This window comes from Pelmatolapia mariae, linkage group LG23 (assembly GCF_036321145.2).
Source record: "Pelmatolapia mariae isolate MD_Pm_ZW linkage group LG23, Pm_UMD_F_2, whole genome shotgun sequence".
NCBI lineage: Eukaryota > Metazoa > Chordata > Actinopteri > Cichliformes > Cichlidae > Pelmatolapia > Pelmatolapia mariae.
In genome coordinates, this window is record NC_086246.1 from 37,339,939 (window position 1) to 37,359,216 (window position 19,278).

At 40.6% G+C, this 19,278-nt stretch overlaps 1 protein-coding gene across 1 annotated transcript; it reads left to right on the forward strand.

Moving 5' to 3' along the window:
• The first annotated feature begins 6,182 nt into the window (after window positions 1–6,182).
• sap130a (Sin3A-associated protein a) lies at window positions 6,183–18,488 on the forward strand. Its single transcript, XM_063467260.1, has 21 exons — window positions 6,183–6,293; window positions 7,682–7,809; window positions 7,887–8,152; window positions 8,607–8,774; window positions 8,859–8,955; window positions 9,144–9,256; window positions 9,355–9,479; window positions 9,617–9,764; window positions 9,847–9,937; window positions 10,035–10,139; window positions 10,348–10,489; window positions 10,989–11,104; window positions 11,220–11,507; window positions 11,593–11,767; window positions 12,380–12,475; window positions 12,558–12,919; window positions 13,012–13,257; window positions 13,348–13,473; window positions 15,721–15,824; window positions 16,042–16,155; window positions 17,360–18,488. Exons 2-21 carry the CDS (start codon window positions 7,698–7,700, stop codon window positions 17,516–17,518), a joined length of 3,153 nt encoding a protein of 1,050 aa, XP_063323330.1. The 5' UTR covers window positions 6,183–6,293; window positions 7,682–7,697; the 3' UTR covers window positions 17,519–18,488.
• Window positions 18,489–19,278: the final 790 nt, after the last annotated feature.

The following is a 19,278-nucleotide window of genomic DNA, read 5'->3' on the forward strand; positions in this document are numbered from 1 at the left end:
ACTGTTTGACTGAAAGTTTTCTTTAAAATGGCTGAAGTCTCTCCTCAGTCATCAGTCATCCTTCCAATAAATCTACTACACCACCTGAGCCAAGATTTTCTCTATTCTTCTGTGACTTCTATGACTGCTCAGCTGTGGTTGGTCTTCTTCAAGCAGAGACACAATATGATGTACAAAAACTCTGCAAAGTACTCTTGTACTTGTAGAAAATGTACCGTATTAGTTTCACAGCAAGCTTTTTCTATCTTGCTGTTAAGATAAAGGCATCTTGCATGACAAATACCAGAAGCTGTACCTCAAATCCTAAGAAAATTACGTTCTTGAGGATTTTAGATTTGATCTCACACAAAGTGATTCTCCAAACCTGCCCAGCAGGAACTAATCCACACGAATTCTCAGAAAATAAGAGAACCTGTAATGTCACTCAAGTTAAATGGAAATACAAATTTAACCTCAAATAATCGGATCAAATGCCAAGTAACTGATTGTATTTTGATGTGGATGTTCTTTCTTATATATTCTCAAGATGTGCAGGAACATGCAGGAATTCCTCGGTAAACTTTTAATTTTAATGTAAATATTTTTGTCTTCCTTGTTCCCCCTTGCTGAGGTTGGAATTTCATTCCTCAGATGCCAAACATTTTCCTCTCGCTGCCTTTACTTGTCATAGGCGAGTGCTACTTTTCTCAGGCGGGGGAAAAAGCTGCAGTAATAAATCTCCATGTGTTGAGTACCATTTTCAGCTTTGGCACCATGCGGTCTGTGATTTCCCATTATTTTGGTCCTATCTGTGCAAACACAGATCACATTTCCTGACTCGTATGTCAGTAACTGTGAGTGAGGTGAGAGGGGCTCAGCTGAGGGGAAAGGTTAGGATTACATGAGTACCAAGTTTGAACAGCTTTATAGTGGGAAATTTAGCTGAAAAGTCATCCTCATCCAGTCTGCATGAAGAAAGGTTAAACCTTCATGTATGCATTCCACATACATGCGGACTGGAGCATAACTTACAAAGACTGTTGTCAGGTCTGCTGCATTTATCGCCGTGATTTCACCACTGTGACTCCTGCTAACTGTGCGAGTGATTCAATCAGAGTGGATCAAGAACAGATGTCAATGTTCTGAATTTCGACTTTGTTTGTTTTTCATGGTATGAAAGTGCAGACTCGTGTGAAATGCACTCCACATAATTCATGCTTCATCTACAGTCAGAAAAATGTTAAAGTCAAGCACCGTTTGAAGCAATGTGAGATACAATCGAAGTGTGTGTGAGGAATGAAGGGGACAGTTGGTAACAAATCATCTGTCCTCCTTTCCTTTTGAGCACATTTTGTACTAAAGGCATGTGTGAAATATTTGGAAAAATAACTGTGGGGCTCTGTGTTTTGCCTTGATTTCCATGGAGATTCCAAAACTTCCTGCCTACAGCAGCCATGGAATGTGCCCCCGCCCCCTCAGCGTTTCCACATAAATCAGGGCACTGACTTCTAATTTTAGGGATGTTAGAGAGACGATGCAAATCTCTCAGAAGAGGCCACTGGCAGCAAATTTTTCGGCCTGAGTCCACTGCAACATTATTTGCTGAACTGCTCGACTTAATTCAATTAAGCTTTATTTATAAAAAGTCAGTTTACAATAACAGTCACCTCTGTGTAGTACGGTAAAGACTCAACAACTTTAGATCAAATGAGCACCACTTGGTGATGGTGGAGACGAAGAACTCCAGCAGAAGACGCATCCAGCAGGGAGGAGCTGACATCTTAGAGAAAAGGAGCTTATTCTGCTCTCCTACTTCAACCCAACGTCACAGCAAAGCTCTGTCGATTTCAGCTGAGCATTGTTTGGGTGACATGTCACTCTCTGTCACGTTCTCATGAAGATGATGTCTTTTTATCTTTCTGAAGTGTTTTGTCTTGTTTTTTGAAGACAAAAGTCCAAGTCATCATTATCAGCCTCTGCAGCGTTTTATCAGCACTGTTCATGTGCAGCATGTCTTTAAGCTCCATCCATCTATTTTCTTCTTCTTACCCAATGGGCTGGGGCCTAGAGCAAGAGGGGGGTACACCCTAGACAGGCCACCAGTCGATGGTAGGACCAACATAGAGAGACAGACAACCATTCACACTTACATTTGTGCCATTATTCATTTTATAATCTCCAATTAACCTAACCCTATGTATATCCTTGGATAGTGGGAGGAAGCTGGAGTACCTGTAGAGAACCCATGCAGACAGGGGAGAACGGGGGAAAATCCCTGGCCAGATGGTGACTTTGAACCCAGTTCAAACCTCAACTCCACTCTGCCCATCACCCTCAACATGAACGTCTGAACATGATCCTTCATCTGCTCTATGTTGATGTGTATATATTAGCCTAACTCTGTAGCTAGCCACCAGCTACCACATCATTATATGTTAACATCTGGCTAATGTAAGTAACTTTCTGCTAAACCTTACAAATCCTTTTTTTTCATGGATGCCTGGACATGAAACTTTACTGTAACATCAGGGAGAACAGCCAAACTGAGTTGAAAGAATCTGGAGCTTTGTGAGCTCTCTGTGGTGCCTCAGTGTTTGATTGAGTTCAGACATAATGACTTGTTTAATTAATTGAGTTGTGAGATAATGAAGCTGCCATGTTTGAAAGGGGTTCTTGGGGAGAGTATACTTCATTAACCACGGAGAACCTCTCTTTGACGGTTTGGCTGGTTGCTGTCTGGGTCTGCTAGTGGTTTCCAGTGAATCAACCGTGCTGCACAATCCAGAAAGGCCGATTCACTGTAGGGAAGGAATTATTAGATGAGTCAAAACACTCTGTGTCTGTAGCAACACGGAGAGACGTGCTACAGAGGACAACCTTCACGCCAGAGAAAAACCAAAATAAAAAATGAGTCAACGTTAAGATCAGACATTGTACAGCTGTGAAAACTCACTTAACTGAAGTCTGAAATGGTTATGAGTAATTAACAATGCAGACAAATGAGTAAGAGTCAAACTGGTATGTCACAGAAAAACAGTGTTTCTTTCTTTTGGTTGTACTCATATACTCATGTTAACATTTCCTTGATTTTTAATCACTGATCTTACTAACTTACTGCTTACTTCCTTGGACTCATTTAATGGTTCCAAATAAAACCAGTCACAAGTAATATCCAAAGAATTCACGAGTGTTTCACAACTTAAAGAAACATACCGGCAGGTGTATGTGAGTAACTGAATGGGCACAGCTGGGGAATTCCATGGCATGCCTCAGCATGCAGCAGTGGTTGAATAACCCTTTATGATCCAGGTGGATATAAATGACGACTATGTGGAGAGAGCTGATCGCTGATGAAAGATCGTTTGTGGATTTTCACTCGTGTTAATGCAGAAAAAACAGAAGAACTTGACACTGTTTTAACACTTAAGTGGGAAAATACTGTAGTGACTTAAATAACTGTTACACTTTATCTTCAGATACTCTTTCAAAATGTTCTCGTTTAGTTTATCGTACCAATACTCTTTTCCTTTATATAATTAATCATTGGTGTGTGAAGTTTATCATCTTGATTTTTGTTTAGTTTTCGGTTCCAGTCTTGGTTTTATTATTACTCTTACCTGCCTGTGTTCGTCTGTTTTGTGTTTACTAGGAGTTTTCCTACTTCCATATTTAGCAGCGTCTATTTCCTGTTTTACTTTGAAAGAGTTTTTCTTTTCCTGTGACTGCTTTTTCAATCTTTCTGTTGGTCTGGTTGTCTTGACTGTTTTTACATGTTGTTAATTACTATGTCCTGCATCTCTTTTAACTCTTTTGTATAATCCCGGTCAGGCACCAGTATATAATCTTATGAAACTTCAGCGAAATTTAATATTAATATCCTAGATTATAAAAGTATATAAATGGCAGAAAACATGGAAAAAAAACATGAAAAAAAAAAACAAACAAACAGAAAAGGTGCCATAAATTTAATAGTCAGAATCAAAATCAGAAAGACTTTATTTATCCCCAAAGGGCAATTAGTTTTTAGCCTTGAAAAATAGTGCAAACTAACTGAAGTAGATGTGCGCTAACATTGAAATACATTACAACATATTTACTTATAATAAAAGAGCAATTTTTGATTGTGCTAATGGAGGGCAGCATATTTCCAAAACAGAGCAAAAGAAAAAGGCATGGCATCAGCAAAGTTGCTCGGCAACAGAAATATCTGTGCCAAATTCATCCTACAGTTGTTGAACCGACCTTTAAACAGACATTTCCACCTGTTAGCTAAAAATCAGCTAGAGTACCAAAAACAGCATCATAAATCAAATCCCTGAAAAACTATATTAAGTATAGTTTCATATGTCCTAATCCTGTTGCTGTTTCTACAGAGCTTTTTCACGTTTCCCACAAAAACTATGTATATATCTATTTGATCACACTGATGGTATGAGATGTGTAGTTTGCAATCCAGCAGCTGAATAGCCTAACGATATGGCCCAGAGTTGTGCATAGTTTTATATCTTGGTTTTTGTTTTGTTGTATACATTTTTTCCAGATGGTGTTTGTGGTTAGGATTAATTGTGTAGTTTCACTGTAATTTTAGTCTCAGTAAACAAAGATAAACTAAAGCAATAATTTTGACCAAAGCAAAAAATCACGGAAAATATTGTTCTCATTTTTTCCATTAAGTTTAGTTCTTATTTTTATGTCAGTTGGCTAAAATATTTTTTACATGTACTTCTTCATGTAGTTAATCATAATAACTTTGACATATACCAGGGGAGCTTCCAGGATGTTTTAAAAAATTGGTTATCATGTCGGGGCCTACAGGAAACCAAAAGATATATGATCAGCAATATGCATGGGGGAGAAAGTAAACATCTGGATTTTTGGGGTGATACAGATGTTTTACATGAAAAGGGGCTAGAGAAAACTGAGCATAATTTTATATTTAAAAGCTGTTTTAAATATGAGTCATAACCTCACCCACTAATGCAAATTTTCACTGAAATATACTTTAGAGAGTAAATTAAAAATACTCATTATGCAGATTCAGTAGAAAAAAGATTAAGTACAAAAATTAGCTAAATACGTTTTTTGTTTTGGTTTTTTTTTGGGGGGGGGGGGGGGGGGGGGGGGGGTGTTAATATCCAACACTGTGATTTGGTCTGATGAGGAACCAAAAAAGTTGCTAACCAAAATGGGTATAAGATGAAAAACTTAGTGTGACTAAAAAGGGAAAAGGGGGTAATGGAAACATGTAGAGACTGTAAAGATGTTTTGATGACCTGCTGCTGCTCTCTAGTGTTTATGTGGAGGTATTACAGTTGCTCCTCCTCTCAAACTGACACCTGGTGTGCTGGGACTAAACTACATGCCAGAGCTTTTTTAGTAGTGGGGCAAGCATAAAGTGTAAGAGAACAAAATGTCTTTAAGGGCTTGGATCTTAATGTTTTGAAGCTTTACTTTAAGTTTTGTTCCTGTCCTTGTGATTGGTGACAAAAGGATAGCGACATGAGTGAAAGGGAAGATTTAGAAGCTTTCTTTGTTTGTTTTGCATCTAAGCGAAAATTAAAGCAAAAAAAAAAAAAACCAACAAAAAACCTAGGGATATGTTTTATTTGATTTGCAAATGGAGACTGAGCTCCTGTTTATTAAAAAACAAAAATCAGGCAGTGGAGACCATTTTAACATTGTTTATTTCTCCCGTAAATCAGGAAATTTACATGTTAAAGACAGCTTAACGTTTAATAGGATTTAAGATATTTAATTACATTTAACAAGTACTGACTATTGAATACACCAAGAGTTGGCACATTATGAGGGGTGCCTGAAATCCTTTACTTTAAATATATTGGGGTGTTGTTTTGTCATTTAATTCTTGAATTATGTGTCTGGTCGCTTATTTCTTTGAATTAATAACTTTCTGTGCGGATATTTCATTGCTGTCGAAGCATAGACAGCATCAAGTGGCCTTTAGAGGAACTGCAGTTTTTTGCACTTCCGCCTTGGCTTCCTTTTTTCGGAGGTTCCCACTTGGCTCCAAAGTGAGCTCGATTGCGTCCGTCGATCACGTGACTAGAGTGTCTTAGCGTCCCCCCTAACAACCGCCTACCTCCTTCAGCCCGTTGTACTACTTTAGGGCGCTAAAAACATTTCTATTGGCCAGCGATCGAGCAGTCCCTTCTCTGGTTGGTTGAATGTAGAAAGTAGGTGCAGTCCTTTCTCAGCGGTCTTCCGGCTTGCATTTTGAGAGTGAAAAAAAAGAAAAGACGAATGGAAAAATTGTAATCCACAAAACGAGCATTGCCCAGCAACTCATCGATACGGTAAAGTCTGCGCACACACAACAGCCTTTTTGTTCTTTTAGCTGTAGGAAGTTTGTGCCGCTGTACTCTGTAGAAAGTTCAGGATTTGGCATGAAAAGCAGGTTAGCGGGGCTAGCGCTTCCAGTGTTAGCATGCTGCTAGGTGGGATAGCTGCCTAATGAGGCAGCTTTTCGGTTTTAGGGTTACAGAGGCTAAAACAGCTACCACGGTGGATAGTATCTGACTGAGCTGAAAACGGGTGTGATTCTAGTTGAAAGGCCTTTTCTGTGCATGCTTGTTAACGTCATATTTGGTGCGCATCGACTCAGTTTGCTGTCTGTCATACGATACCGACTACATAATGTCAAACAAAGGTACTAAAGCCGTTCGATCCTTTTCAGACACTCAAATACAGCTTTTTCTGTGATTTTAAACAGCTCTTAATTTCATGGACACGTCCTCTGCCCTCCGTCTGTCCGTTTTACGTTCCCGCGCTGCATGTGAAGGGTTAATCTACAGGGCTTTTGTTGTTGTTGAGGTCCTCGGACTGGATCGTCAAGAGCAGAGGTTTTCAAATATTTTGTGACCAAAGGGTGACCTAAAATTTCACGGCACACTTGTATTTATACAAGGGGAAAATAACCTACATTCAGGCCGGGAATTTAACCCCATCACGGGATACTTAAGCTAACCCTGTGTGGTATTCAGGGCTTACAGTCTCAGGTTGTCTGTACGTAGCTACAATAATTAACTTTAATAATTGGATGTTTTAGTATTTTCAGTAAGAGTGAAGAGAGTCTGTATCCATAACTATGCAAAGCACGTCCATAATGAACAATTATGCCGTTAGTTAAGATATTTGTGTCATAAATATATTTCATTTTTAAATCGTAGTAGGCATACAGCGGCTGTATGGAAAAAAGCCTATTAGAAACTGAACTGTACTGTGCAAAAAGTCTTGACACATTGGGAAATGGGTGCAGAAATTATTTGAAACATGCAAACATACATGGAAATGCAGTACATAAGGCCAAAACGGAGTTTGTGCAATTCTAATGAGCTTGCATTCCTAACGTTTTGTATTCATAATTACATTAAATTTCAATACATCCTCCATGACTGAGCCTCCATTGTGTTTTACAGATGGCGGTGGAAACTCATTTTTGAACCTCTTTCCTCACCTCCTGTTATATCCACAACAATTTGACCCCAAAAATCTCACTTTTGGATTAATAACTCCATTAGACCAGTTGTCACAGATTTTCAGTCAGTTTCTTGTGTAATTTGGCAAATCTGGCATTTCTCAGCCTTTTCTCCCTGTTTCCCATGATGCCTATGGTGGTGTTTTTAACTTTGTCATATCCTGTGTGCATCTGCTTTGGAGTTAATGTTGCATGTTCCTGTTTTAGATCATAAATAGTTAAAATGAGCTCCCAGCAATTCCCCCGACACGGGCTGCCTGCTTCCAGTGGGGGAGCACCTCAGATCCCAGCACCTGGAAACCTGGTGCCTGTCAATCAACCGTCAAGCACTTCAGGTAACATTTAATCACACAAAAACGGCAGAGAAGATGTAAGTGTGTAGTTGATGTCTAATCAAGTTGTTTTTCCTCAGGTGGAGATGCAGACAGCAGTCGGGATGGTGACCACGGTCAGCATGATCATCCACCTGCCGGTGGCGGGGGAACCTCAACGTTCAGAGATGAAAAGCAAGAAACCATGGTGGTCAGACCATACCCACAAGTACAGACGCAGCTCGGCCAGCCTCCAGCTGCCACCCAAAACGTGGCCATTCAGCCCGGCACACCTGCGACCCTACCTACCCCCTCTGTCCAGCTCCCACAGGGCCAGCCTGCAGTGCTTACTGAAAGCCAGATGAAGGTGACCTTTAAGTCTCTGTTTGAGTTTCTATAAACTTAACCATCTCCAAAGTAAAAGGAACATAATTTGCTCTCTTATATTGGCAAAGTTTTCTGAGTGTAGACAGTGTTCAGCGTAATATTTTCCCCCCTGGTCTCAGTTTTTGCAATTCCTGAAAATAATAAGATGCCAATTTTTCTTATATTTTGAAAAGTATGTTATTGTAGACTAAGCTATCCAACAATAGCTTAAAAAACTTAAAAAAGTTAAAATTAGCTCTGAAGTACCAAAAGGTTCAGTACAACTCTGATCTGTGGGGGAAATGTTGTGCTGTAGACAGGAATTTCATCGTAGGATATTTCTTTTTTCACTTGAACTTGAACTTTTCACCTGGGCTTTCTGAATCTGATCATCTAGCTTGTATTATTTGTTAAAACAAACAGATGTTAATTTTTTCTAACTGTGTCTTTTTCAGGCGGTCTTGAAGTCACCAATGCCAAGTCGTCTTATTGCTCCAGCACCAGCTTCCAACCAGGCTCATATGCCCATACCCCCCAAGGTGCCTGGTCACATAACAGTCACCATCGAGAGCAGCATCGCTACCACCCCGTCTATCCCTGTGGCAACCATCAGTGGTCAGCAGGTGAGTCTTTTCTACATTTGCTTTTAATGTTTGTCTTTTTCCTGCTGATTACTAAAGATCTGTACTGCTTTCTTGGTGTTTAAGGGTCACTCAAGCAACGTGCACCTGATGCCGAACTTTCAGATCATCAGGACCCCTGCTGCAGTTTCTCAGCAGTCCTTCCCACCACACTTGCCTCGAGGTATATAGCGAGGAAGACTCCTGTGGGAGTACCTTTAGTGCAACTTTGGGAAACGAGTACTTGTAAATTATCTGTCGAAGAGGAAGTAAAAGTTAGATGCAGACTGATTTGGACAGTCATCTCCTAAATGTTGTGGACAGTATGTCAGGCTTGCATTTTGATGGATTGCTGTATTTTCTGTCCTGCAGGGGCTGCTGCAGCAGCTGTTATGTCCAGCTCCAAAACTGTCTTGCGGCCAGCCACTGGAGCGAGTGCGGGCACCGCCCAGCCTACAGTGCCGCACATCATTCACCAGATTCAGGTGCCCTGCAGAACTTTAAAGAAATATGAATATTCATGTTACTTATGTAGAAGCACAGAGTATAAGGCTGCTGCTGTTTTTTTCCATACTGTCCACAGTCCCGATCTCCTGCAACAACCTCTACAGCTGTCCTCCCAACCGTGGTGGCTCCCATCTCAGTGACTAGAACTCAATCTCCAGTTATCAGCCAGACAGTCTCACACTCTCCAGAGGTGATACATGGGTAAGAAAAGATAAAGTCTGAGATACTCATACGTTCAGTATGTTCTTAGCCAAGTTTGTTCGCAGTTTAGTGCTACTTGTTTACTTTGCATTTTTGAAGAGGTCATATTTATCTATTTATTTATTTTACTATTTCAGGCGTCCAGCAATGACCATTCACCCCCCTCCACCCGCTGTCAGCATCCAGAGGCCTCAGGGGACCCGTGACACAGCCACACGGATCACTTTGCCATCACACCCTGCAGTCGGAGCTCAGAAGCCCCAGCCTCCGCACACAATGACACAGGTTACTACGCTTGATGATGCACTGCAAAAATATGCAATATTTATTTTGCATAATAACTAAAATCTTGCCTTTTTCCACACAGAAATCCATATTCAGTAATGTGACACCAGTAGCTGCAGCAACTGTGGCACCAATAGTTGCCACGAACACTGTGCCATCAACAACCACAATAGGTATCAGCTTTTATCTTGATTAGTTATGCGTCAGCATGTCAAAATCTTCATAATGTTACTAAAGAAGAAGCTGAAATCTTGTTTCTTTTCTGTTTAGGCGCTGTGACACACACCCAAATGACGAGTAGCACAATTGTCACCATGACAATGGCCTCACACTCTTCTCATGCTACAGCAGTGACCACCTCCACCATCCCTGTTGGTATGTTGACTCTTTGGCCTCATTCATGCAACATTCATTTTTGTGCTGCTGCCTTTTTAAACGACATGGAACAGAACGAGCTGCGTGTTTACAACTTAGAAGTAATGAAATATTATTTCTAGTGCACGCACATCCTTACATATGCTATCTCATCTTTCATTATTAGCATGTAGCTTTTCTTAACAGTCTTCTGGGGTGTTGTTCACAGCTAAAGTGGTCCCTCAGCCTATTGCCCATTCTTCACCCCGTGTTCAGCCTGACTACCCAGGAGAGAGAGCCAACCTCATCCCCATCCCAGGCCACAGGTCTTCTCCCAACCCTGTCACCATGGAAGCCCGCAGCGACAATAGGTGAGCTCACTGTGCTGGGGAATTTAGTCTGATCATATGATGGGGTATTACACAGTTGTATCCAGTGCTTTTCTGACTTCACTCGGCCTTCAAAAATCTGTGCGCTTTCCTGTTATTTCCTCTAAAGTTGTGGAATTAATCAAAGTTTAATTTCAGTTGAAATTTTTGGCTCCTACCAAATAGAAAACAAGTTGTGTCACATTGTGTTTTCCATTTTACCTTTCAGCATATCCTCTTTATTGTTCTCCCTCCATAAAACTTCCAATTCAAACTAAGCTATAGAAAAACAAAATCTGTTCCCCTTTTTTTGAAAATGTATTTTTGAACATTTGAAGAAAAATATATTAATCAAAAATATTAAATATATTAAATATCTCTTTAAGTATGGACCAGCATGTGGCAATGATCCAGATCACGAGAGTTTAAAGTATAAAAACATCACAGACAATGAAGACAACCAATCCAATCTTGTTTTAATTCTTGTTTCTTTCTTGTTAAGACCTTCTGTACCAGTGCAGTTCCAGTATTTCCTGCCTGCCTACTCTTCGTCATACCCTCTGACACATACCTACACCCCTATTAGCAGCTCTGTGTCCACCATCCGCCAGTACCCCGGTAAGCACTTGCTATAGTCCCAGTGTCTGCTCATTATTGGAAGGACTTAAGTCTATTTTACTGTAAAGTAGAGCCTGGGATTTGAAAAATCTTTTACCCTTTTGTGCTCTCTAAGTTACTCCTCAAGCTCCGAGTTCAGCGTTGCCAGCTCAAGCTGGAGTGGGCGTGGCGACCACTGTGCACCTGAACCACATGCAGCTGATGGCAGTGGACCGCATCGGTCTGCCGTCTGCACAGATCAGCACCCAGGGGATCCAGCAAGCACCGATCGCAGCGCAGGGCATTCAGCCTGCATCGATAGGCGTTCAGGGTTTGCACACGTCTGCGTCAATCACCACACAGGGAATACAGCAGGCGCCGGTCACTCAACAGCAGCAGCAACCGCAGTCTGAAGCAAAGCCTGGTAGTTACTTAGATCATACCAAACAGCATGGTCTCTGAGTCTTTTACTGAAATTTGTTCGTAATGAAAGTTTTTTTTAAATTCAGGGGTTGTTTTGGCTGATGGCTTTGTAGCAAGCCCCATTAGCAGCACCTTCAGCACGACCCAGCCGGTAGCCACCATGGTGCAGGCGCACACCCAGGGGGGAGGAGTGGGAGGAGCTCCCACGCTGGTCTCCTCCCCAAGACCCAGTATTCTCCGTAAGAAGCCCGCCAATGAAACGTGAGTATAACACGTGAAGCAGGGTTTTGCAGTAAACCTTACCTCTTGTTTTTCTAAAAGTTTGGCTTTCATTTCACTCTTAGTTAGTTTCAATTTGAATAATATCACCACATCAATAAAAAGCTGTATGAAATATAGTAAAATGACTCTATTGAGTAAAATAGCTCAATAAATTCAATAAAGCAAAATAAATATGGAGAATGCTGAGACATTTTGCAGGGTAGAAATAAAACTGAGATGAATATACAGATGATTCCCTACTGGAGAGATGGCTAGTTTTGAAACCAAAACATAGGAAAAGCTGCAAACTCATCAACTTACTCTAACCAGAGTAAACAAACTAAAGGCTTGAAAAAGCACTGAACTGAATATTTTCAAGCTTATATATAAAATCTCTTTAATCAAACATGGTGAGAGTAAAGGAGTGAGGGAGAAACACAGAAGCATCGTTGTTGGAGATTTTCAGTAATCGCTCTAAACGTAGGATTATTTTCACACGCTGATCAACAGCTCTGAATACACAGTGTCAAAATATCCATGTCAAACCATATCAAACTTCCAATTCCAGGAAAATAGTTTAATGTTTTCTTTTCTACACTTCCCCTTTCTCAGGTGTGTTCGTAAGAACCTGATCCCCACCCAGACTGAAGCCAGTACTGGGAGAATTGACAGCGGCGTGAGAGGAGCGGGATCGCCTCGGCCCGCTGGGTAAGCTTGTGTCTCGTTTGTTACATGCGTGTTCACTTTCTGTTCTGTGTCAGTGATGTAACGGGTTTTGTTCGTCCATCAGAGTGAAGCCCAAAGCTGAGGTGCACATGGCAGTGGCCCCTCCTGTCATGGCTACAGTAGAAGCATTGCCTTCTCAGGGGGGAGAGCAGCAGGCGGTGTCCTCGAACACCCAGCACCTCGCTCAAGCCATCCCCACCATGCTGGCTACACCCGGCCCCGTGCCTCCCTCACAGCCCTCCACTGTCCTGTCCTCCTTGCCGGCTGCCATGGCTGTGACTCCCCCTGTCCCGGCCTCGATGGCCAACACTGTGGCTTCCCCCACCCAGCCGGCTGCCAGCAGCACTCCAGCATGTGCCACGAGCTCCGTCTGCCCAGATGTGAAAATCAAGCAGGAAGTGGAGGCGATGGACACCTCTCAGCCAGGTGACAAACATGTTTATCCTCCAAATGTTAAAGGTCATCTTTAACATTTATAGAAAATATAAATAAAAACTAACATGCAGGCTTCCCCTTAGATCCCAACACGAATATGTCAGCGGCCCCAGCCCTCACCACACAGACGTCCACCCTGAGCACCCCAGCCACAGGCGATCTGATCCCTGGAGCCTCCCCGAGAAAGAAGCCCCGCAAGCAGCAGCATGTCATTTCCACAGAGGAGAGCGAGATGGTCGAGACTAACAGCACGGATGAGGAGAAGACCCCAGGCAGGCCCATCACCGGCAGGGCCGAGAGGCGGGAATCTCCACCGAGGGAGTATGTTGGTATGTAAACTGATCATGGCGGTGCCGATGATGATGGTGATGTTTCCTGTCTGCACTATTAGTTTTGTAACACCTGCTTCTATGTTGAAGATGAAGAAGGAGTGCGCTACGTGCCGGTGAAGCCTCGCCCACCTATTACACTTTTGCGGCACTATCGTAACCCCTGGAAAGCTGCTTATCACCATTTCCAGAGGTACAGCGACATCCGGGTAAAAGGTGAGTGTCTTACTGGCTGCAAACAAAAATATTTAATATTTCATACCAGCAGCAGCTTTTTCAGTAACTGAAAAGGTGGGTTGCTTTTTAATTTCACAGTAGATTATTATATCTGTGGTAAATATTGATGGATATTTTTGTAAACTTTTGTGCAGCTGTATGATTAATTGGTCAGTAATTGAAATCTTTATTATTTAACGCAATTATCCATTAATGCATCAAACATGCAGATCCTGAACTCAAAAACAGAGTTGAAAACATGGCTATTAAAGGTATTTACTTTAATTACTATTATAATTCAAATGAGAACCAAAAAAAAAGAAAAATAGAGGTAAGGGTGATGGGTGACACAGTCACCCGGTGGAGAGTTAGGCCATGATCAGGGACTGTTTTTGACCTTAAAGGCCACCCAGAGATGAACAATACATTATAATTGTACTTAATAATATCACTGATGATAGACTAAATAAATAGATTTTAGGTAGATGCTTGTGCATTCTTAAAGTCTTATATGTTGAGTTGAACTGAGTATGTCATCTGTTCAAAGCCTCTCCGAGTCAGTGCTCCAATCCTGTCTTATTGTACATATTGTTATTAGCACAAACACTTTAAAGGTGATAATTTAGGACTTTAACAATAATACAGACAACAATGTAGTTAAACAACTTACAGTTGGTTTTATTGGAAATTAACTTTAAGCTGTTAGGCCCCCAGGGGTTTTCTGAGCTTTCTGCTCGAAAATGAAATGACCAAAATAAATGGAGTATTTCTCTGCAATTACAAACTCTGTGTAAACAGTCTTGATATCAAGACTGTTTACACAAAGTCATCAGACGTGTAAATATTACTGCAGATGTTACTATGGCAAAGTTGCTGTGACTCAAACATAGAAAAATTTGATTTTTTTTTATATCCCTCGCCTATTTTTTCAAAAAAAGTATTTTATAGAATATAACACCTTTGAAAATATGCTTCAGTTCACATTTAACTCCAGAAAATTATAAATCAAAATATGGATATTACCTGTCCACAGATTCATGGTGACGTAACTGCTCTTTTAACTGTTTGGTGTCTTTGCTTTGTTTGGTGTTTCTAGAATTGGTTTATATGAGATTTTAGCTGAGATTCAGAGGTTTCTGTGGACACTACTCATGTGGGCACTTATATTTCTGACCTCGTGTTGTAACTGATTAAACGTGATCTTTGCCCCCATTTTTGGGGGTGCTGGGTGCTTAACTAGTTAAAAAAACAAACAAACATCAGTCTCCTATTTTTTGTGTCACATAGGAAAGAAGCATCAATATCTAATGAAAAGACTTATTAATTTGGCCTTGCTGTGTATCATTGTGGTGTTTGGTGCAGTTTTCTTGTTTTGTGGGGTTGTTGTTGTTTTTTTTTTTTCAAGTGAAGATGAATATCTCTAACAAGTTGATTTGTTGACATTTGCAAGTCTTAATTTTTAAGAGATTTTTTTTTTTTTTTAGTTTGTGCAATATGCATATAGTGTACATTTTCATTTTTCAGTATTTGTCTGTGGGGCGTTTTTCTATGTTTTAACAAATGTTTTTTACATGGCCTCACTGAGGTGATGCTAAGGGAAACATGCATATATTTTTTTATTATTATTAATTTTTTTTGGGGGGGGGGTAATGTGCTGGAAAAGCTTGAAAATTGACCTTAAAAGTGCTTAAAAAGTGCTTGAATTTGACCCTCAATAATTCGTATGAACCCTGAAACACTCATTAATGTGAAAACACTGTTATAAATAAAGATAAATCATTACGCATTAAATTGTAGGTAAGTCATATGAATAACTAAGTTAAAACCATTTGTTTATCTTGACTCAAGTTGAACTAAAAATTGAGTGAGTTTAAAGTTTGAGGGGTTGAGCAAAAATGCACTGTTACGCTTCTGAATCACGCAAGAGAAAATCAATTCAGTTCAATTCAGTTTTATTTATACAGCGCCAAATCACAACAACAGTCACCTCAAGGCGCTTTATATTGTAAGGCAGACCCTACAATAATACCAAATATGCAATAAGAGAAAACAAATTCCTTTTGTTTGTATTATAATCTTGATTTTATCATTTAAAAAAAGCCAAAATCAAATAAAATGTTATAACCGTAATTGAGGTTAAAATTAAAAAACATACAGAGGAGCGATCAGTGAAGTGTTTGAAAGGCTTGTGTTGAATCTTCTTTGTCGTTTTCCTCGGTTTAATTCTGCTTTTTGTTAATGTTTCAGAAGAGAAGAAGGGCTCCTTGCAGGATATGGCCAATCAGAGAGGAGTGGCATGCAGAGCACAAGGTTGGAAGATTCACCTGTGTGCGGCACAGCTCAGGCAGCTGGTGGGTGCTGACCTCCTGACCTTTATTATATTGGCATAGTTAATATAGTTTTGTCTTTAAATTGGGGGAAAACAGCACTTAAAGTGAGCTTCTGTTTTTAAAAAGAAATGTAATCAATTAAAAAATTGTTACAATATTTCAGTGTGACTTTGCATTTCAGTTCAGAGACTTTTACGCTCTTTAACAAGCAGATTTTTTTTTGTCGCTTGTTCTGCAGTCGAGTTTGGAGCATGATGTATACAGCCGCCTCTCCACCCTTCAAGAGGGTCTGATTCCAAAGAAGAGGGCCGGCGCAGATGATGACCTTCACCGAATTAACGAACTAATACAGGTGAGGTTGTTGCTGCACATTAAAAATAAAGGTTTCACTGCTCAGGTTATGCAAATTAAAAAATCTGTATTTCCTAAGTTATACATGTGGGTGGGCAGTTTAAAGAACTTCAGGACCTCTTTTAAGATATTTAGTAAATAGATAATTAAAACCTCAGCGGAGAAAAAAGACTTGTCTGATAAACAGGAATGAAAACATGAAGAACGGTGCCAATAAAAACAGCATACCTGTGATCTGTTTAATGCCAGACTCTCACTGCTCTGGTCTTACTCTCACTGTCATTAGCAAAGTTAATGACAAAGCAAAGTTCAGTGCTTCACCCTCCAAAATACACTCATTTGGTTATAAACCATGTGGATACAAATTTTATTGCTTATTGGGTGAGTCCGCCTGACCTGGTCCAGTGATGATGCTGAGTTGGTTATAGAAGAATATTGTGTCTTTCTGAATCCAGTTCATTTTTTAGAGGCGATTTGTTTTTGTCAACTTGTTTGAATTTCCCCTTAAAGTTTCGAATAGCACAGCTTATGAACCCACAATGTAAAGCAAGTTTATGCATCTGTCAAATACTGAAGCTCTGCCGTTTATATACTAAAAACAAACCAGTGTTGTCTCTGTTTTTCTCTCTGTGTCATCAGCAGCAAAAACATGTTTAAAACTAAAGTAAAACTGATTTCAAAGTCCAAACATTTTCTCACATCACACAGTGGGGGGAACTGGAGTTTTTGGCAGGCCAATTCTGGCCCCCGGGCCTTATGTTTGACACCTCCTCTGTAAACACAGTCTTGGCTCTCTATGATCCTAGTGACAGCAGATATCTCTCATATGGTCATATGGTTAAGTGTAACACAGCTGTTCAATGGCCAGCCAATCAAATTAAGCTTAGCTTTAAGGGGGAGGAGACAGAGGATGAACTGAGGGGCAGGACAAGGCCCAGTGTAAGATGAATAAGGATTATTTTTAGCTGTAATCATGCAAAGCTGCCCTGGAGTCCAAGAATAGAAGTATTGGCCTCAAATTTAACACAGATTGGGCTTCTGAGTTTTGTAAACCGCTGCTTTTTTTTCTTCTTCTATAGTTTGTTCATGTAGTTCCCTTTTGTTCTTGTTAGGCAGGCTGGAAAAAGCCCCACAGCTTCTCTCTTTCAAGTACATGTAATGTTAGTAATGAGTTTAGGAAACTCAATCAGTACATTTCTCCTCAGGGTAACATGCAGCGCTGTAAACTGGTGATGGACCAGGTGACCGAGGCCAGAGACACCATGATGAAAGTGCTCGACCACAAGGAGAAGGTCCTGAAGCTGCTCAACAAGAACGGCACAGTCAAGAAGTCCTCCAAACTGAAGCGCAAAGAACGGGCGTAAGAGCGACCTCCCCATCTGCCAAGAAACCGCTGCCGTTCCCCCGGTCTCTCTCTCCGTGTAGGGGTGAAGGAGCTGCTCAGAGTTTTGGTGCTATGATTTGCTGCATACAATCACACGCACCCTCCATATCTGTGGGCACAGAGAAGAGCAACAGGACGGCTTCGAGGAACAGGAACTGGTTCTCGTTCAAAACACAGGAACATTGTAGGTTGTTAGAGTGGCCACTTGATGGCCAATGTGTTTTGTTTTGCCCCCTTCCCCTTTTAATGTATGGACCCCCCCCCAAGATCCTTTTTACTAACTTAGTTTCTGCCTCTTGTAAGACTTTTGGCACATTGTGTATCTGTGATATTCGGCTCTAAAAAAAGGTGCAAGGTGAGTTATCCAACGGAGCCGGTCAGAATCATTCAAAAGGACTCCTTTAGCAAACTGTAAACGGACTAATCTCAGTCGTGCTCTTTTCATCAGTCTGTGCCTTCATTTTGTCAGTGTACATGAGATGGACCGGGCCGAGCTGCTCCACACGCTCTCCAGATGCTGTTAAAATGTCATTTAAAGAAGTTTCAGGTCACTTCTACTGCTTCCTTTTTTAAAAAAAAAAATCCAGCAGGTTCATTTGTTTAAACAGAAAACAAAAAAAGATCTTTTATCAGCCACAATTTAGGTGTAATCCAAAAATCTGGATATGAGAAAATATTTCAAACTGCCATCAAATCTTCACTTAATCTGGAATAAAGAGAGCGGCTGTGCTCGTGTGAACAGCGGACTGAATTCATGTAAATCACTGTAAATGTGCTTCTGTTTTTCCATCGACCTCGTTCTTTTCCAGTTTTGTACTCGATGAAACGTTTTGTGTGCTGTGTGACGTGCCGCTTTGTGCTGCAGAGTGTAACGAATACGAGCTGAAGTGAGCCTGAAACATCCAGACGTTGTACATTGTTTTTGTCTGTGTAATTATAGTAAAGATACTGAAAACAATACAAGTTCTGCTCTTATTTTTGAGTTTTCATCCTGCTAATTGTGTCCGTATATAAAAACATTTCACAGCTTTATATAAATATGAGTGGATTAGGAAATTATTCTGACTCAGATGGAATCACAGGTTGAGGATGAGCCTGGTAGCAAAATGTTCTACTTGGTTTTAAGCAGGTAGAACATTTTGATCTCTTTACACAGTGAGACTTGCAGTGGGTGTAAAACGGATGTAGTTTCAGTTTTTAACTGAAACTCACCCTCCCTGCCTGTACTCCAGTGTTTGAACGTTGCGCTTCAAACTAGTACAAACCAGGAACTGATACTTGTTGTACTAATTCATATGCAATTAATTAATTAGCATATGTTCAGCATTCAGTGTGCATATTATAGAAATATGTATGACTATGTTCTTGCATTTGTGCAAATCTCTAAAATTAGAAACATCCTGCATCAGAATATTATTGAAAAACTAGTTGATCCATTTATTATTTGTAGGCTGGATGCTATAATTCAATATTATCAGGTTGTCCTAAAAGACTTCCTGATAAGCCTTCAGATTATCAGTTTGGATTTGGGAGACAGACACCCTCTCTACTTTTAAGATTAGGCAGAAAAATATTTTTTTTTGATAAAGCTTATAGTTAGGGCTGGATCAGGTGGTAATTAGTTATTATTAACCTCGGGTTCTCTTTGTCCTGTCTTCCTCACCTCACCCCCAGCCTGTTACAGCCGATGGCCGCCCCTCCCTGAGCCTGCTTCTGCCAGAGGTTTCTTCCTGTTAAAAG

Bases quoted from the DNA above. Each gene is read 5' to 3' on its own strand.
- sap130a (XM_063467260.1), top strand. From the start codon at position 7,698: ATGAGCTCCCAGCAATTCCCCCGACACGGGCTGCCTGCTTCCAGTGGG. The intron at 8,153-8,606 runs GTGACCTTTAAG...TGTCTTTTTCAG, and splicing joins TTACTGAAAGCCAGATGAAG to GCGGTCTTGAAGTCACCAAT. The intron at 11,105-11,219 runs GTAAGCACTTGC...GTGCTCTCTAAG, and splicing joins CACCATCCGCCAGTACCCCG to TTACTCCTCAAGCTCCGAGT.